At 47.9% G+C, this 20088-nt stretch overlaps 2 protein-coding genes across 3 annotated transcripts; both read right to left on the minus strand.

The window, feature by feature from the left end:
- Positions 1–1869: 1869 nt before the first annotated feature.
- On the minus strand, positions 1870–12035 carry LOC149326532 (uncharacterized). 2 transcript variants are annotated; one of them, XM_089563959.1, is made up of 5 exons: positions 11985–12035; positions 11481–11573; positions 4454–5249; positions 3251–3410; positions 1870–2423 (listed from the first exon to the last, which is right to left on the minus strand). In XM_089563959.1, exons 3-5 carry the CDS (start codon positions 4706–4708, stop codon positions 2020–2022), a joined length of 819 nt encoding a protein of 272 aa, XP_089420085.1. In that variant the 5' UTR covers positions 4709–5249; positions 11481–11573; positions 11985–12035; the 3' UTR covers positions 1870–2019. The 2 variants fall into 2 exon arrangements, 1 of the variants encoding a protein (XP_089420085.1); XR_016286442.1 differs by lacking the exons at positions 1870–2423; positions 3251–3410 and having other exon boundaries at positions 4559–4695.
- A 3910-nt stretch (positions 12036–15945) lies between these two features.
- On the minus strand, positions 15946–19672 carry LOC149326533 (uncharacterized). The gene is made up of 2 exons (XM_089564606.1): positions 19465–19672; positions 15946–16028 (listed from the first exon to the last, which is right to left on the minus strand). Exons 1-2 carry the CDS (start codon positions 19670–19672, stop codon positions 15946–15948), a joined length of 291 nt encoding a protein of 96 aa, XP_089420732.1.
- Between the last annotated feature and the right edge of the window lie 416 nt (positions 19673–20088).

Genomic DNA, 20088 nt, shown 5'->3' on the forward strand with positions numbered 1-20088 from the left:
ATCCATGGAATGAGCAGTTTTTTATGGCATTTAATCTGGCCTGCCCAAGTGAAAAAAATGTCTTTGACTGCTCGCGAAAACCAAAAGAAATCTGCGAGGTTAATAATCTCAAAACTTCTTTTGAGCACATCGCTTGCAACAGAGATGTCGACACCTAGGAGAGCTACCCGTACCCTAATATGTAAGCTTCTGGCACGTATATCAGGGAAAAGCATAAGGTCAGTAGAAATCTATGTCTTAAAGCCTTTCTATGGTGCGCTTAAGGGGGAAGAGTTAATTGCTGCCAACCTCAAATAGGCGCCGTTCAAAGCGAAGAAACTCTGCCCAGAAGGAAGAGTGCATGTGAATGAAGATGCAAACTGTGCGTACTTTGTATTGTGAGCCTCCGCTTCGATGAACGTTTTTAGTCTAGGACAGCCTGGCCCTAAGTACGCGGTCCTAATAAATGCGAGCGACGATGGCGATGGTGAGTACATACATGTGAAAGAAGTAGAAGTTCGCACATCGCGCTCACACAAATTCCACCGGCAGTAAAGCGGCCGGCCTAGCCGCAGATATGGTAAAGGGGCGACAGGCGTATGGTATGGCTTCTTGCGTGACAGGTGAACAACCTTTTCAAAGCGTCGGCGACGATCGGCACTGGCGTGGGAAGCGGAAACATGGTAGTTGACGGGTGACATTGGATGTAATACCGTGTTAGGCCCAATGAAGCGATGAAGAAACTTCTCGCGCAAGCCAGGGGTGCACTCAGGTCAGGTGTCCAAAAGAGAGCTTCACCACCGGGTTCAAAGGAGACAGTACGATGGTGCTGGTCGTAGAGGTGTATTCGTTCTTGATGGGCGACTTCAGTGTTGACGCGCGCAAGATGACGACAGTGGGCCATACGAGAAGAAAACTGTTCGCCCAGTGACGTGGACGGATAGACTGCGGCGGAGAAGCTGGTGTCGAATACAAGAGAAGGCTGGCAGCCGTAAACCAGGAATAAAGCGCTGTAGCCTGTGGTGCGCTGAATAGCAAAATTATATACAATGGTGACGAAGGACGGTAGTGGTGTGGACGGGGTTGTCAGTGTTGTGTAGTTGACTTGCCATGTTTGACGAGGTACCCAGGCAGCACAACAACATTGGTCGAACGTCGGGCAACTGTTGGCAAAAATTGGCACGAACATCGGTCCTACACTGGCATTTGGGCCGAGCGCTACCACTTCACACATTGGCCCTACTTTAATGCCAGTTTTGGGCCAACGTTCAGCCAATCAAGCGGTCAACGCAAGACCAATGTTCGTTCTGCAGCATGGGCCAGCAAAGGTGTCATACTGGTATCCAACTTTCAAACATTGGTAGCCAGCTTTCAAACATTGGTAGCCAACTTTCAAACATTGGTAGCCAGCTTTCGAATAATGACATCCAGCTTTTGAACGCTGGCGCATGCAAACCCAGCCGCTGGCTACTGACCAGCATTTTCGATCGTCTTCGAAAGTAACCAGGCTGCGTGGCTGGCTTCTTGCATGGATTAACAAATATATGTAGGGTAAGAACCCTAGGATCTCCTCACCGTCCAGAACTCAAGGTTAGGGAATTAAGGATTCCCTTATACAACTGTGATGCAAACTATGCACCCTGGTTACTTTTCGAAAATATGGTACAATTCCACCTACCAACCCACAGGAAGGTAAGCAAGAAATGAGGCAACCAAAAGTATTCACAAAATAAGATCTTTATTTTTTCAACACGATAGCTAGGCGGGCGAGTTGGTGATACATTTCAAAAATAGCAGCGCGAGAAACGGGGACGAGGGGTAGAAAAACATAGGACAAGCACTGATCAGGACAGTGCTTGTCCTGTGTTTTTCTACCCTTCATCCCCGTTTTTCGCGCTGTTATTTTTGAAAATCTTTTTGAAACGTGAGGTGCGCTAGGCAGGGAGGGCTAGGGGTTCGGAAGGGGACAGGACTTTGGATGGAGTGCCGGGCTCGTGGTGAAGTGGGGTGCCAGGCTTGCGGTAGGGTGCTGTGCAGGGTTCATGGTGGGGTGCTGGGCAGGGCTAGTGGTGGGGTACTGTGCTTGGGTGCGAGGCAGGGGTGGGGTACGTGGCAGGGCAAGGGTGCGGGACAGGACTGGTGTGCGCGGCAGGGCTTGGATGGGGGCAAGGACTGGGTGGGAGGCAGGACTTTGGGTGGGATGCTCGATTTGGGGTAGGGTGCCAGGCAGGGCCTGGGGTGGGGTGCAGGGCAGGGCGAGCGAGCAGGGGAAGAGCCAGCGCTGGGCTGGGTGGCTGCCGAGACGGCAGGTTGGAGGGGTTGCCTAAACTCCTCGGCATACCTCCTCTTCCTGCCGCCTCCTCGGTCAACTGACCCCGGCAGCCACCTTCGAATAAATCCCAGTGCTTCAGCCTGGTCAACCCCCTGCTTCTCAGTAATCGCACCTGTGTAAAACAAGTTTACATTAAATACAACATTTAGGGGCATGCGACAGTATTTTCTCAACATCAAATACAAATAGTTTAGCTAAAAACCAAACTGAAGAGGAATCAAACTAATATTCACTACTTGTTCTAATATTCGTACAAAATGAGAATCGTGCCAAATATAGCATCAGTGACGGTGCTGTGTTACAATACTAAAGGCTAACCTCCCAGCAGATAAAAGATGCAACCCTAATCTCCTCTAAGTGGCTGTAACATGAAGTCAGCATATTACATCTATAAGCATAACGTTATATGTACGGGCTATTTTTGACTAATGAGAATAAAATAGAGGCTGCACCTGTGAACAAAACATGGGTGCCTGCTACATATGAGCCATAGCCTCAGAGATCTGCCATCAAAGCATGGTTTTCCGAGCTTGCTTGAGCCCCTATGTGCCGTCCAGATTTCAAGGCCATGTACGAGTCCTGTGTATACTGCTACACAAATGGACCATGCTGTGGCACTGAACTCTTCGTCCCATGCATATGAATTGCGTCAGAATGGCTCATGGCATTGGTGTAGGCGCCGTTTTTGAAACAGCTGAAGAAAAATGCAGCAGGTCTTATTTGAACATTGTGCCAATTATTTGAAAGCATTCCAGCAGTTGACAACATTATGAACAATTTTGAACAAACAGTTTTGATTCATTTGAATAATCCCACACATAGGAGGGTGCTCATTTCACTATTCAAACTGCTGGAATATTTGCATACTCTTGAAATATGTGGCAGCACGTAGTACTGTCTACAGGCAGCAGAAGAATAGAAAATAAAAATGAAATATACCTGTCGCCACCTTGCACAGCGTCATGTTGATGAATGCCTTCTTTCCCTTCCGTCCGTGAAGGCTAAACTGCTCCTGCACCCTCACACCCATGATGTTCGTCATAATATTCGACCCCACCTCCCGCAAGGACCGTCCACCCAAGCGGACCAGGTTCCTCTGCTACAAAAATATAAGAAATGCAACACGACCTCTTTTTGGTCATAACACTGTATCTTCAACCGTAGTAGCTACCTGTCAGCACCAAACAGAAAACAAAACAGAAAGGAGACGCAGTTCCGCTGAAGCCCCAGCGAAGCTGAAAAAAAAATGCTTCATAACCAAGTAAGTGTTTATAACCAAATCATGACATGCCACTCCCTTTCTTTGCGAGAGGCTAAAGACCTAAACGAACACTGACACGTGAAGCAGTCAGTGGGGAAAGAACAGTATTGCACACCTTTATTGCGAAGACTTTAAAAAATTTTCTCGCCCCAAACGCTGGCTCGTTTATACTGAAAATGTGCACTGAACTTGGGTATTGCAGGTAACTTTTGACTCGTAGTAAGTTTGTCAACAGTACTTGCCGGGTTCAGCCGCACATGATGCAAACCCGTAATCGTTCGGTTCGAAACTGATGAACTGAAAGCCGGCAACCCTAGGTTTTTGACAAAATGGTGTTCGTGGCGCCATCTGTTGTTTACGGAGGAATGCGCCACGACACAAAGTGTGTCGAGATCAACATCACAAGCTGCGCAGGTCCCTCGACGGCACCACTGCCGCCCTTCGTGGCAATCTGGCGTTGGCGGCGGCTTTCATTTCGTGGATCTCGGTGCAAACGATTACAGAGTTGCATTATTTGCGGCTGATTCAAGTAAGTATCATTGCAAAGCATGCTATGGGACAAAAGTTACCACAGCACACAGCTCTGTGCCCAGTTTTACCCTAAACGAGCCAGCGGTTGAGGCGAAAAAATGTTTTGAAGCCTTCACGATAAACATGAACAATACCGTATACCTGACCAGAAAAGGTTAATATGTATATTCACATGCCACATTAAGTATGGATTATGGGTAAGAAAAGCATCATTACTAACCACTGCATCCAACTAATCTTGGCGGGTGACTTATTTGTTAATAGAACTAGGAAAAACAAGCACAAAACCGACATACATTTGTTACTGGTCACTGCAATCACTGCAAAAAACTAAACAAACAGGAGATTACCACAGCAGCGGCCACGCCCGAATCCCGAACTGCTGCTTCCGCTACCTCCAATTCTTCCAGGGTATAGGCAGGTAGGGTGGGCAGCTCCACACTTGGGGCTGAAGGGGCTGAAGCGGGAGCCTGAGCCCCGTTCGCTGCCTCCAGCGCCGCCAGCTTCTCCAAAATCTTCTCATTCTGCTGAGAATTGTGACGCAGCTGCTGGCGCACCCCCAGGAGAAGGTGCAACACCCGCAGAGTGATCGCTGAAACAAACATTTAAGTCAGAGGAGGCTTCTGCACATCAGACAGTGACACATCCACATACAGGATAACCTCAATAATTCGAACTCTGTTGGTTCGAAATCACGGATAATTTGAAGAATTTCTGCAATCCCATTATTTATACTGCAAATTTGATCATATAATTCAAAGCAGCGGCATGCACTAGCCCGGTTATTTGATGATCTGAGATGCCATGCGAGGATGTCCGATCCTGATTTTGCCACAAACTGATGAAGTGACAGCCACTTCCAGCCGCGAGGCAGCGCTGCAAAGCATTGCCGATTAGTAATGCCGATGCTCAATATGCAAAGCACCCCAGTCCCAGTACTCTCAGCAAAAAACGAATCAGCTACGACTTGTGGACCGCTGAAGCATGCGCCTTCAGAGGAAAAGACATGTTATACTGCAACGCAGGCGAGAATACCAGCTTCCACGTGACAGGCTCCCCAACGCTTCGTCAAGACATGGCCAAACTAGAGGCAGTGGTGTGCATGCTTGTTGCTCATCTCCAGCCTGGTCATGGTCAAGACAGCACCTAGAAGAGGTGCTGGCATCAAAGAACTTCCTGCACCTAACATCGTCAGTGTGTGCTTCATAATGCGACCATTCTGATGTGCCCGCGACAGGTTGACTCGCACGCAATGCCACCCTGCGCCGTTTTTTTTAGTAGTGTGCCATGATAGGAGGGTTAGGTCAACCTTCAAATTAGGATCATTCTGAAATTCGGGATCAACCTGCACACAGAGTTAATCTATCTAATGGTGTCTAAGGTTGTTTGGACGAGCAGCAGGTAGTACGCACCCCGTGCTGGTGCCTGTTCACCGGCAGGATGCATGGGGCTCCTTACATAAAAAAAGCTGCTAATTCGCATGCTAATCAGTTCCTCTGACGAAAATTCAAGTTGTGCGCTGTTTACCCAGCTCATGTGCGCTGGCGATCACTTCCTTGGACAAGGGGTAGGTAGTACAGGGACACATTTACAACCGTTAATATCCAGGGTGTGCATCGCACCGCAGTATGAAACTACAGAATCGTAGTTTAGTTTGTTGCTTGTCATAGAGGCCACATGAGAGTGTGGAACACCGCTTTTCTGCTTGTTATTTCCAGTGGCTTCAGACTGCTGTCCTTTTAATTGCGTAGTTACACATTTGTCGCTTTCAGTTTCGCGTGCGCCGCGATGCCATCCAGTGGGAAACTACAAAACAAAATGCAGCGGTGGGACAAAGCATGCAGGGCTAGGATGTGCAATGACCTTTTTTGGGGGGAGGGCCAGCAAGGGCTAAGAGCTGGAGAGTCAACCTTTCGTAGGTAATTATAATGTAATCACAAAGGTAGCATATTCTTGCAACAAAATTTTTGTCTGCGTCCATTTTTTTTTTGCTGCGGTCTGTTAATTCGAAAACCCGGTTAATTAGAATATTTTTGCAGTCCTGATGACTTCGAATTAAATTAGGTTTCACTGTCTATGCCAGTGATGCTGCGATCATTGTATATGTTGTGCCCTCAAAGTGCTGATATCTAACGCTAATGCTAAGTGCTAATAATTGCCATGTGCATATATATGCAGGCCTCAACCAGTGCGACCCTCTGATTGCTTAGCTTGCCTCGCATTCGACCAGCGTCAGTGTTGCGCTAATGATGATTATGATGGGATTGTCACGCCCTTTGTAGCGAGCAGGCATTTCACAATGCGCTGACCACTGCCTTGACATGGCAGAACCAGCAAGGACAACGCTGCCACTAAGAAGCTTTGTCTGAGCCAGCTGTAGGCATATTTGTGCCGGAAACAACCTGCGTGTTTCGAATTTTTGTTGTTTGGGCACTCAATTGCGCCAAACACACTTGAAGCACTCTATTTACCGCCACAGTTTCGAATTCATATACTATAGTCACACTGATGATTTGCCTTGCTCCTGCGGGGTGCCGAAGCAGCAATAATGCATACGTCCTGTCTCTCCTGCACTGAAACCTGCTCTTATCGCCTTACCTTAACGCCACCGAGACAGTGGGCTGCATATCATGCTCTCATGTGCGGAGCAAAGCTCGGGTGCGTCACTGGTGTGTGCCACCCGAGCACGATTTGGCCCACGTACCCATGTGCACCCACTAATCATGAAATGAACCACGGGAGATTCCAGCCAGCAGTTGTAGCTGCTCTGTCCGAGCTAGAGAGCTTAACTACGATGGGGTATATACAGACATCAGTCTGTTTTACAGTATACATATTGCAACCAAGCACTATCCTGGCGATGCTGGAATGCACTACAACTGGCGCCAGGAGCAGGAGTTTCACCTTATTTTAAGCTCAGCAACTACAGCACGCTCCAGTGCAGGAGCAATGTGCTGCAGGAGAGATGTACAGGGAGCATGCATTGCTGGCTGCATTGGCGCCACGCAAAACAAGGCAGAAAATAAATGGTAACTATATGTCGTGTCCGGTCGCTGTGTTGAATGCAGCGAAAGACGCACACGGTACTTTTAGACTTCGTTTATTTAAAGCCGATGAGGGTGCGACCAGCGTCGACCGAGGCAGGAGCCGAACTGGCCGCCCGAAGAAAGGAGGGAGTGGAGAAGCGTCCACGGCAGGGAGTGGCTTCCCAGAACAGGAGGAGGGTGCGGGGGCGCACCGTGGGGGGGCATCCGGCGACAGCGTGCGACGAGGGGCAAGCGGTCGTTAGGAGGAGGATGCGAGTGGTCGTTAGGAGGAGGATTGAGTGGTCGTTAGGAGGAGGATGCGAACTGTCGTTAGGAGGAGGACGCGGGGGCGCACACACACAAAAGCAATAAGGGGACACAACACTTCCTTCCCCCTTAGAAAGTTGCCTGGTATCGTGCAGGGGGTCGGCGCTCACGCGTGGAGGCGCGCTGGCTTTGTGCGCTCGGGGGAGAAACACTTGTAGGCTGGCTGTTGTTCGCTGTGTCTCCTGGGTCTGTCCTGGGCGAAGTCTCTTCTTCCGGGAAGAGGTGCCAGGCTATGTGGGAAAATGGTGCACGTGTTCTCTCCGCTGGCGGACAGCTCTCAGACGGCGTCGTAAATCTACGCAGCTGGTTGAGATGTCGGCGTGCTACTGTGCCATGTATGTTGACGAGCCAAGAGCGCAGGCCTATGCGTCTGACAATTGTAGCTTCCTCCCAGCGTGGCTTTTTCAGAAACTGTCGGGCGAGGACGCGCTGCCCCTCATTAAGCGTGCCGCAGCGCGGAATTGCTTTTTCTTCCCGGAACGTCTCTGCCTTTGGCTCGGGGAGGATGGCTGTGAGCTGGGTTCGCATTTCACGCTCGAACATCATTTTCGAGGGGGTCTCGCCTGTTGTGCTCTGAACCGTCGTGTGCTGCTTGAAAAGAAAGCGCGCAAGGCGGCGCTGCAGCGAGCCTGTCTGATCTCTTTCAAGGGCGCGTTTTAGCTCGGCTACGTAGCGCTCGGCTTGTCCGTTTGTCGCTGGGTGGTAGGGGGCCGATGTAACTGATGAGATCCCGTTGTCGCGATAAAACTTGAGGATCTCCGCAGACACAAACGGTGTTCCGTTGTCCGACACTACCTTGCGCGGCAGGCCGAACGTTGCAAATAGTGATCGGAGGTTGTCAATGACTGCTGCCGAAGTCGTCTGTCCCATTTGCCTTATCTCAAGCCACTTTGTGTAGGCATCTACGACCACAAGGAAAGTGCAGCCCTCAATTGGTCCTGCAAAATCAATGTGCAGTGTGTGCCATGGTGTGTCTGGCTTTTCCCATTCTGGGACAGGAGCTTTCGGCGGGGCGCTCCGGCTGCTCTGGCAAGGCTTGCATTCTCGCACCACTGTTTCGATGTCGTTGTCAATGCCAGGCCACCACATGTAGCTTCTGGCACACTTTTTCATTGCAACGATGCCCCGATGTCCGGCGTGGATGAGAGACATAGCTTGTGCGCGTAGTTCTCTCGGCATCACAACTCGGGACCCAAATATGATGCAGCCGCGATGGGTGCTCAACTCTGTAGCTCGCCTGCGGTAAGCGTCGAAGTTGTCCCCTTTGAGTTTATGCACGTTGCCTTGTTGAACAGCTGTGTAAACTAGCCGGAGAGCTGCGCACTTCTGCGTAGATGCTGCAACTGTGCCTGCTGTAAGCGGAGGTTCTGGCAGTGCTTCGAACATCAGAACGTCTCCTGGTGGAAATGGTTCGTCAACAGTTGCGTCTAGTGGCAGACGGCTTAGCGCATCGGCGTTTTGATGTTTACCAACCATGTTCTGGCTCGGCGTCTGGTGTATGCCGCATATCATCACGCCTAGTGGAGAAAACCAATTTCTCCCTAGAAGGCTTGATCCTGTGCCCTTCACAACAAGCAGAGGTAGCGTATGGGTCTGGCCGTTGTAGTTAACCTGCACGTTGGCAGAGCCCAATAGTGGCAGATTCTGTCCTGACCACGTTCGCAGGTGCGTGTCGTCTTGTTGCAGGGCGGGTGCGTCAGATGGCCATGAAGTTCGGAACGTGTCCTCACTGATCAGAGTACAGGCTGCGCCGGAGTCCACCTCGAACTTAATCAGCTGGTGATGTACGCTTACTTCTGTAAAAATCTTCGGTCGCGTGCCGAGATTCATGGTGTTCAGGTCGTACAACACAGATGGTGTTGCTGATGTTGTTCCATGGAGATCAGATAGCGGCGTATTCTCTGAGGCGTTGACGCTGTGATTAGGCTGGGAAGGTGACTTTATCTTGGCAAGTCTCCGTTTCGTAATGCATGCTCTTTCGATATGCCCTCGCTTGTGGCAAAAATTACACGTGGCTGACTGGAATCGACATCCCTGGGGGTTGTGTTGGTCGTCACACCGCCAGCAGCGTTGTGCCTTTTTGACCGATTTTACAACAACAGAAGGCTTGCGCACCTGGTTGCTTGTCTGGTGTACCGGCTCGGTGTTCCGGCGAATCCCTCTCTGCTGGTGACCGGCGCTCTCCGCTCGAACGGCGATGTCGTAAGCTTTGCTGAATGTGAGGTCCTTCTCAGCGAACAGGCGCTGCTGCAGTGACTCGTCACTCAGTCCGCACACAAATCTGTCGCGTAACATCACGTCCAAGGGAAGCATGGTGGTGTTAGCAGAAGAAGCTGCGTCTCCCTCCTGCCCGGTAGCTGTTGTCGACAGCGTTCCAAAATTGCAGTCGGCAGCGAGCTTCTTGAGCGCGGCTACGTAGGCGCTCACAGTTTCTCCTCCCAGTTGCTCTCGTCGTTGGAAGCGAGCCCGGCTGTAGACCTCGGATGGCCTTGGGTCGTAGTGCTTTTGCAGCGCTTTTACGATGTCGTCGTAAGACACTGCCGCTGGTGTGCTTGGCTGAATAAGGGCGCAGACAGTATCGTAGGTCTGCTCCCCGCACAGCGTCAGCAGGTTGGCCCTCTTCAAGGCTGGGTCTGTGATGTTGTTAGCTTCAAAGTAGAACTGAAGGCGTCCAACCCACGATGACCACGATGAGCCGTTGAATTCTGGTATCTGATTGGGAAACCCTCGCGTAGCCATGGCTTGTCAATAGCGTTGCGTAGCGCGGGTCGAATCCACTTTCTCGTCGCCACTGTCGTGTCCGGTCGCTGTGTTGAATGCAGCGAAAGACGCACACGGTACTTTTAGACTTCGTTTATTTAAAGCCGATGAGGGTGCGACCAGCGTCGACCGAGGCAGGAGCCGAACTGGCCGCCCGAAGAAAGGAGGGAGTGGAGAAGCGTCCACGGCAGGGAGTGGCTTCCCAGAACAGGAGGAGGGTGCGGGGGCGCACCGTGGGGGGGCATCCGGCGACAGCGTGCGACGAGGGGCAAGCGGTCGTTAGGAGGAGGATGCGAGTGGTCGTTAGGAGGAGGATTGAGTGGTCGTTAGGAGGAGGATGCGAACTGTCGTTAGGAGGAGGACGCGGGGGCGCACACACACAAAAGCAATAAGGGGACACAACACTATATCAAACCAACCGAAAACTATGGTGACATGTTGAGTGTTTCGAGCATATTTGGTCGACAGAGACACGCGGTCGAGTTCCAGCGGCAACAAAACTTCGAAACACACTGGATATTTGCTGCAGAAACATGCCTACAGCTGTCCCAGATAAAGCAAGGCAGCAGTCTGCACATTCCAAAATGCTCACTCACTACAAAGGGCCCAACCATCAGATCATACTATCAATAGTGCAACACTGACACCGGCCGAAAGCAAGGCAAGCAAAGCAATGGGAGGGTCGCACCGGTTAGGGATGTGCACATGCACCTGGCGATTTTAAGCTTTCGTCTGGCTCAGTGAGGCAGTGCTAATACAGTTTTTTCTTGTGCAGCACGCTCCGTTTACTTCTGTTTGCACCAGTACCGAAGTGGAGAGACCACGCAAACAGACAGAACTACGTGCCAGCGCTTTCTCACTGTGCAGCACCTGTTTTCAAGATATGGATATGGTACCCGACCAAATATGTTTGTCTGCCCACACACTCCCTCCAGGCACGCTCTTGTACGTCGAAAAATCAGTCATCTTCACTGGCGTGGTCTCTCCTCTTTTGCTCACAACTGTGAATTCTGTAGGAAAGCCAAGCATGCCAGTGCTGTCAGTTCCCCTCCCAGCTCCCGCCCTCGTTGCAGTACAGAACTGTGTGTGATCGGCTCTATGTGTTCCAAACTCTAAGTCCAAAAAAAAGGGAAAAAATGCTGCAGCGAGTGTTTGCACCAGCAGCAACTATTCATAATGCACAAATTTTGAAACCTGGCAAATCAAGCATTAGTACTCCAAAAGGTGACACAGATATATGAGTAATGAAAGTTAAGAGCCTCACGATCAGCGGCGGCCTGATGGCTGGTGGCCTCAGCTTCTGCAATGTCCCCGTGCTCCTCTCCCTCCTTATCCCTTTGGGCATTGCAGAATGAGGCTGAAGGAAAACAAGAAATGCAGCATTAGTGGCAATGCAAACAATGTGAAAAACTGCAATTAACAACAGTGCTACTGGTAAATGGCAGGTGAACTTTCCAAGCTTCCTTTGGCAGAACTGAGCAGGAATAAGTGCAAACTTAAACGGGAGGAAAGCGTCAGCACACTGAACACTGTTTTTGAGATGGAAAACTTGTCCTCATCTGCAATTTGATGAAGGCGCTTAACTACCTCTTGTTAAAGCAGTCAGCATATGGAGTCCTTCCTCCCTCCCTTAGTTCAAATTCACACTTCTCTCCAACACTTGCCAACATAAAACATGAGCACACTTCTGACAAGAAAGTGAGTGCCAAAAGGCTGTGTGAAAAGAATTGAACTCTACAATTGAACACAAAAATTAGTGATGGCTTACGGGGCGATGGCAGTTGAACCGGAGGCTCCAAACGGGCAGCCAATTCATCCCCTAAAGAAGACAGAAGGCGGGAAGCATACACGTTGCACATTACAAGAAAGAGGATCTTCGACCAAAATTTGTGAATGAATTCACTTATGAAATCTTAAGGAATACATATGTTTATTGCAGATTCCAAAAATGCCATTTGATTACATGCAAAAATAAGCCTGCCTCCTTATGTACTCTTTAGGTACTTTAGGTGTTTTAGGTACTCTTTTTTTCCTGATGTCATCGAAATGTGGAATGCTTTGCCAGTTGAAGTTGTTGAGCAATCGGACGTGCACAAGTTCGAACGTTCTATCGATATTTTGTGTCGGGGCCACCCAACTTGATGTTATGAGACATGAATTTTTTCTGTTGTACATTGCATTTGTATTCCCTCCCTGTAACGACCCTCAAGCGAGGGTCAACAGTATCAATAAAATAAATAAAATCAAAATAATACAGTAAAAGCTCGTTGTTTCGACCCCCCTGAACTCAGAAACCCGGAAAATTGAAACTGCCAACTAAGACTACCCGCCGCGGTGGCTCAGTGGTAAGGTCTACCGAGCCGGAGTACCCAGGTTCGAATCCGACTGCAGCGGCCACGTTTTGATGGAGCTGAAATGCAAGAGGCGCCCGTGTGCTGTGCGATGTCGGTGCATGTCGAAAATCCCCAGATGGTCGAAGTTATTCCAGAGACCTCCACTACGGCATCTTTCTCTCTCTGTTCTTTCACTCCTACCTTCCTCCCTATCCTTACCGCACGGTTCAGGTGTGAGATATATAAGGCAGATACTACGCCATTTCCTTTCCTCAAAAACCTATTTACTACTTAGTCCTGGCCAAAGGTGCTTTACCGTATTTACTGAAATGTATCGAGTTTTTTAACCAGAAGTGAAAATACAAAGTCCGCCCTTGCATTATAATCGAGTATAATTAAAAGAAAAATTTACACTATGCCTAATTTATGCAAATGTTTGTTGAAGGTGCAGGACAAGTTAGTCCCAAAGTTCAGGAAACGAAAAAAAAAGAACAAGAATGAAGTTAGAATACCGCATTGGCTTACCAACAGAAAGTCTGAGCCACAAGTACTTAGCTGAGGCGGCGGCACGGCACCTCACATATCAGAGTAGCAGCAAAGCAGCGAGAACCTATTCACCAGAGATGGCTCCCTAGCACACTGAGCGCAAATTCCATGCACCTTCCAGAGGAAACACAGTACAACACACAAGGTTGTAAAGGCCATTGTTTTGCTCTCTTAAAGTTCAGTGAACACTATAACACCTGCAGCACCACTGATGTCACAAGCTAACGCTAGTGATCAGATTCCGGAGCACGGAAAGCTTAATGCTGCTGTTGCGCCCGAAAAGGTGCCCTCGCTGCTCTTCTCCGTTCCTGATAGACTTTTCGCTAGCATCAAATTCACGAAATTTTACAGCGGCTCGAAGCGTTGGATGATAGCTCTTTTAAATGCTGCCAAGGACGACCACTGGCATTCGGAAGGCTCACCCTCGTGGTTGAGACTGCGAGAAGTTTCAGTTTTGAAAAGAAGTTGACATAGCGACAGCATGGCGGGAATCCTTGATTATCATATTGGTCTTATCTGATCTTTTTCACTAGTCTCATGACAAAAGGGGCACGCAAAACTTTCCCGTGGTAACGCTGGTAGTAACTCCTGTACAGGCACGTCCTTAATGTTCTATGAAAATGAGCCACAGGAAAGCCATTTCTTTTTTTTATACTTGCTAGTAAATCTCTGTCGAACTTCAGCCTCGTTTCTCACATCACTATCACACACTCTTTTTTTCCTGTTTTGTGTACACAAAGTCGACCACTGTGTTACTATCGTGGTCGCGTTACATTTGAGTAAATACAGTATGTCTATGGCGCCATACCGATGATTAATTCAGATGCTATGGGTATTGCCCCGGTTTATTTGAACGGGCCCCTGACTGAAGGCAACATACAGGGGTGGTATAATATAATGATTCCCAAACCAATCCCAATCCATTTTTGAATTTCCCCATTTGCTCATTGGTTGTAGAGACGCCACGCCCCTCATTCACTCTTGGTTATTTGTTGAAGTCTAGGGCATGGTGTCACTCCAGTGAATGGCAAAGGATGGGAAAGTCAAAAGTGGAACCAATTCAGGAAGGAATTGTTATATTATATCGAACCGGTATGACTGGCATGGCAAGATGAATTCCATGCTGCAGAGTAGCTTTCGAGAGTAGCTGAAACTGTGCGCTTGTCATGTGCCATTTGCTGTTTGTGCAGTGAAGTCTTCTCACCGCTGACGGTGCCACTTGTGAGGGGTTTGACACAGCAGCAGTGCAGCGCACCGTGTTGAACCGCACAGTATGCCAGGAAGGCCCTTGTGATCTTGAGCAATTCTACTTAAACACTCTCAACAGTTTGCCCAAAATAAATCATTAATGGAAACATGAAAAACTAGTCAGTGCCAAGCTGTTATCTGAAAAGCTGGGAACCCATCACCCAGTCTTACAAAATAAGTTTATTGTCATAGAAGAACTTCTGAAGTTTTTTCAAGGTCATTAGACATTTAAGCTATTTATGTTCTTGGTCCATTGAGGTTCAAATTAACAAGCTTTTACAGTATATGCAATGCAATGTTGTTCTCATTGGCTTTAAAGAAATCTTCACTGCAGGCAACTTACAAAATGCATACCACTGCCTTGTAAACAATGCAATACGAGTAATACGTCACGCTGGCTGTCATAAAATTTCTGTCAAGGTTTTCAAGTGGTCAGTTTAGAAATGAGAAAGGAAGTTCTTGGTTCCATTTCCACAAGTTATGCGATTAGCAAGGTGATAAATTTGCCCTTATTATATTCCTTGCTGTCACGACAAATGAATGACATCCATTTAAGCAAGTTTGGAGCAGTAAAATAATCTTAAAAGCTTCAGACAAAAAACTTGCAACATAGTAATCATATGCGCAAGGGCTTCTTTTACATAGCATTAAATGGCATAACTGGAATCGGCACACAGAACCACATGTTCCATGAAGATCTCGTAACTGAGACTTCATAAATACCGTATTTACTCGCATAATAGGCGCACCCAGAACTTTGCACTTGATCAATACTGTATTTACACGACTGCAAGCCGACGCCCTCCCGCCTCCCCCATCTCAGGTGAAGAAAAAAGAAGACACTCGTGCACATTCCACAACCCGAGCTTATTTTAACAGCTGGACTGACTACTAGTCCTCACTGGAGCTACTGCCGTCGCAGCTGCTGCGGACCCACAGCACGTACAACGACATCGCATGGAACAGCCACACGCAGTTTACAGGGATGCTCACTTTAAATGTCTGTTTGGAAAGCTTCATCTCCAGCTGGAAACCTTCCCGACTTCAGCCCACGAAAACCACGGCACTTGGAGTCACATACGAAAATTTAGGCACGCCCAGTCGCAACTGCTGCATTTCTCAGCCACGTCGATTTCAGGACCGCTGCACACTTCCCGTGTTTGAGAGCAAACTCCCAGCCGTGTACCTATTAAGGTGCTTGCCCATTGTGGAAAAACTGCACCGCTCTGCAGTGGCACACGAAAGCTACAATTACAATAAACTAACACGCTACCACAGATCCCATGCTACAGTGCCTAGAATTCTAGTTGCTGTACCCGTGCCTTCGGCAGCCACAAAAAGCTTTTTTTTTTATTTAATCTTTCCTTCGGGAGACCATGGTAAGGCCCTTACACGTGTGCGTTTATATGGTACATTCAGTTTTAAAGTGCGAGAATGCGAGACGAAAAATTTTCTGAAATTTTACCCCGAGTTAGGCGCACCCTGAACTTTGAGCCAGACCTTCTGAAAAAAAAAAGTGCGCCTATTATGCGAGTAAATATGGTCATTCTTTTTCTCTGAGATTTTCTTCCTCCATTAATTTATTTATAAATTTAGATCTTTTCAATTACCAGAAACTGCAGAGCTCTCTGCTGCAGAGTTGTATTGGTATCGCTTGACTTTTCTCTCTGCGTTCAAGTAGGTGCCTGAAAAAAAGGGAAAATCTCAGGTATGCTGAAAGTGGCATTTTCCACAAAATCAAAGGACGTGGCAGTGACACACCGACAGACATGAGACAGTACTCGCATGAGGCAGTACTCGTACAGAACACAAAAGCAAAAGCCTGGGCTCTTGCTAGGTCAACCCCTGATTAAGACACATCTGAGTGCAAGCAAAAGTCAGACTACACTTGGACGTCAAAAAGCATCCAAACGCCTCACAAACACTGATAAAACAAGAAATTACAACATTTTATAAAATTCTAGACATTAATGCACTGGCACAGATGGTATGCTCTTTCAGGTATCCAGTGCAAAGCCTGAGAGGAATGCATGTTTGTGATTTAAAAGAACAGTACAGCCCTGGGGAGAGTACACACACACACGCACGCACACACATGGGCAATGAAGTGCCACATACAAAACAAAAATGAAAATTGTTTTTGAGTAAAGGAAACTGCACAGTAACTGTCTCACATATCTCAGTGGACACCCGACGTTCGTAAGGGAAGGGATAAAGGGGGTGAAAGAAGCGAAGAAAGATAATTGCCCGTATTCCAAACCACTCCCTAAGCTTAGAGTATTTCTTGTAATCATTGTTTCACAGAGATTTGAGCTGGTTGGGTCATATTTAAAACTTTTACCAGCGCTGCAACTGGGGACAGGGAACAAGGAGAGATGGAAGGAGAAGCGCTGCTAACTGCTAGTAGCGCCAGTTGTTAGTAGCGCTCGTCCTTCCGTCTCTCCTTGTTCCCTGTCCCCAGTTGCAGCGCTGGTAAAAGTTTCGAAAACAATCATTGCTTGCTCCAGCTACAATACACAAACCAGGAGCTACCAGGAACAGTTATGTGTGGCTTTATTGTCGTTCCCAAAGCTGCACATAAGATGTGAAAGACAGCGTAGTGGAAGGCTCTGAAATAATTTCCACCACCTTTAATGTGCACTGAAATCACATGGTACACACACGGCTTTTGAGTTTGCCCTAAACCAAAGCGTGAAAGAGAAACTTATTGCTGCATGATGCCTGTGACTAACCTCAAGTTCAAAAAAAGAAAAAGTGCACTACATATTGATGAGTTAAACTATCCACAGGAATCCGGCACATCTATGATCAACTTTTCTAACATTGCTTTTCTAAAAGAGATCCATGATTGGGCTGGTGAACAATAACATCGCTGCAGATTACATGTAGTCCGCATGCTTTCCCCATTTTGCATTCAAGTATTACACAAATACTCCTCAAAGCGACAACTCTATCCAGTTTGTTTCCTATTTTAGAACTGATTTTTATTCGGGAGCAAAGAACTTCACTTATTTACAAGGACACCGGATTGAAAAATTTAACTTTTTTCCTCAACAGACCTCATTGGAACTCTTAACATGAAATGGCAAAAAAGGACTGATCACTGTTTGAAAACGAAACACAGTGCAGCCCAGCCCAAAGCATCTGCCACACACTGTTTTGGAATTCAGCTCATCTATTACGCTCAACTCCAACCACTTTTTGAAGAATAAAAACCCAAGAAGGAACTGGCAATGGCCTATACATCACTCGCACATGTTGACAGTTCAGGCTCGCAAAGCAAGCACTTGCTATATTTGAGAACGCCCTAGTCTGGAGGCATAGCTGTTTACCACTGTGATGCAGCTTGATGTCTTAATTCAGTTTACTTTAAGCACTATGACAAAATAAAAGGTGCATGTGCTTGGTCCTTTGTAGCTTGAAAAGCTCACGAGACCAAGTCTACTATGTTTCCAACTGCAAATTGAAATGTGTGATGGCACCCATCCTTACAAACTGCATCTGCCAGAATGCTGCGCTGAATGTGATGCACTCGCATCGCTAAATTGCTTTGTCTTCTCGAGAAATCACTTCACTTTGCAGATGACAAGTCCTTGTACAGCTATGTATAATTACTTTACCAGCAGATGGGTGAATGGCATAGCAACAAAGCAGCTTGCATCAAAGCGTGTCATCATTCTTAGTGAGTTAATTTACAGCCTTTTCATATGTTGCTACTGAAGTAAAACTTTGTATTCGTTCAAACTCACTGCATTCATGCTCATTTTGTTCCTGTAAGACAATGATTGCTTTGTTTTCTTTTGTGCTATGGTTTCACTGCTTACGACAGCCGTACGGGGCTTGCAAAAAGTGAGGTAGTGTTGAGAAAAAGAACTGCATAAATGAGGATATGATCAGCAAAATTTTGGCAACTTTCAAAACTATACAAATGAAAGCTCAAGCTGAATGTTTCCTGGGGCTGCTCTGAACTGCGTCGAAACCTATAGTGCAGCTCAAGCAATGTTCCATGCTCTGTGGATGGAGCGTGCTCGCTGCAACAGCATCCCACTTGCTATACTGTCAGTAATAAGGGAGTAATTACTCACTGGCATCCACCCACACGCAGCCATACGGCTACAAAGGAAAGCTGTACAGCTTTCTCAGAAACTTCGTATTTAAAGTAGTTTTTCTTTAACTACGAAGTTTCTGAGAAAACTGTATAGCTTTCCTTTGTGGCCGTATGGCGGTGCTTTGGTGGATGCCAATGAGTAATTACTCCCTTATTACAAATTTACTCCACCTTGGGGTATTCCCCTAAACATTTGACCTATACTGTCAGTGTTTACAGCAATGGAAATATGAAGATGTCGAGGCAGTAGCCTACATAGTTGTCCATGACCCGGCATCAAACAGGGTACCCAGTCGAGGTTTGAGTTTATAATCTGCATGTCCCTCCTTGAGAGTGGACATGTGAACATTCACTGCACTGTTGAGCACACAGCTATCGAGAAAAGCTTGCCTGTACATTGCTGTGCAAAACAATCTCGACGGCAGAAGGAAGAAGAGGCTTAAGTGCCTCAGTAAATGTTGTAAACATAGGTATAACTAGAAAATATCCTTTCCTCCGATTATTCATTTTTCAAAGCATTTTTGTTGACGACCTGTATGCACAACAGCCTTATTCCTGTGCACTGGTTCATGATAACTGCAGGCAAACTAGCCTTTTTGCCGTATGGCTATTCCTTCTCTTTAGCAGCAGACCTTTCGATTCTTGCTCTGCAGCCCAAAACACCTCAAACAGCCATGGTAAAGCCAGAGACACATCCACAGACCAGATCTCGCCGTCTTAAACCCTTAAACTATGATCCTTGGGAGCAGCAAGTGTTCTCAAAAAGTGGCGGCTTCCCATCCCCTGGTTTCGAGATGCAACATTCATACTGCCCATGTAGAGTTAATGCAAATTAAGTAAAGACAACACTTTATACATGTAGTGGGTGAGAATGCATCCACCCTCTTGCTTTCGCAGATATGTGACAAAGCAGCAGCTGGGAATGAAACTTCTCGGCAGGCAGTGAGCTTTCCACAACAGCAGACTCATCATTTATGCCCTCATTGCATAATGTCTATAAAGCAATTACTCACGGCTCCTGGCGACAACAGACACAGGAAACTGTTGCCACTCGCCGTCAGCAGAGGCTGGGTCAGCCTCCTCCTCTGCCAGGCGGAGGACGTCAACTCCTCTTGTGACAGGCCACTGGCATGAACAGTGGTCTTCTGACAGCCACGTCAGGGGGACAGCTGCCACACTGTTTTCCTCTGGAAACCTCACCACAGCAAGGCGCTTAGGCATGCTGCACAGAGAAGAGAGGGTTCAAAAAGGACGGCTGGGAAGCATAAATTTCACACACACTCGCAATTCGACATGCCGTTCCATACATTGCGCATGCAACGCTTCAATGTCAGTAGCTGAACACATCCAACTACTCGCCTATCAATGGCGGTGCACGAGGTTCCCAAAGCGACATCGGCGCGGGACGCCGTAATGGAGGGCGCCGGTAATTTCCGATATCTGGGGGCCTTACACGTGCACTGGCATCGGACAATACACGGGAGCACTGCGTTCGCCTCTATCAAAGCGCGGCCGCCACGGCCGGGATCGAATCCGCGTTCTCCGGCTCAGCAGTCGAGCGCCCTAACCACAGAGCCACCGCGGCAAGGCTCGCCTATCAATTAGCAAAGGAAACGTGAACTGCCGCGGAATTATGC

This window comes from Amblyomma mixtum, chromosome 10 (assembly GCF_055824585.1).
Source record: "Amblyomma mixtum isolate Tamu chromosome 10, ASM5582458v1, whole genome shotgun sequence".
NCBI lineage: Eukaryota > Metazoa > Arthropoda > Arachnida > Ixodida > Ixodidae > Amblyomma > Amblyomma mixtum.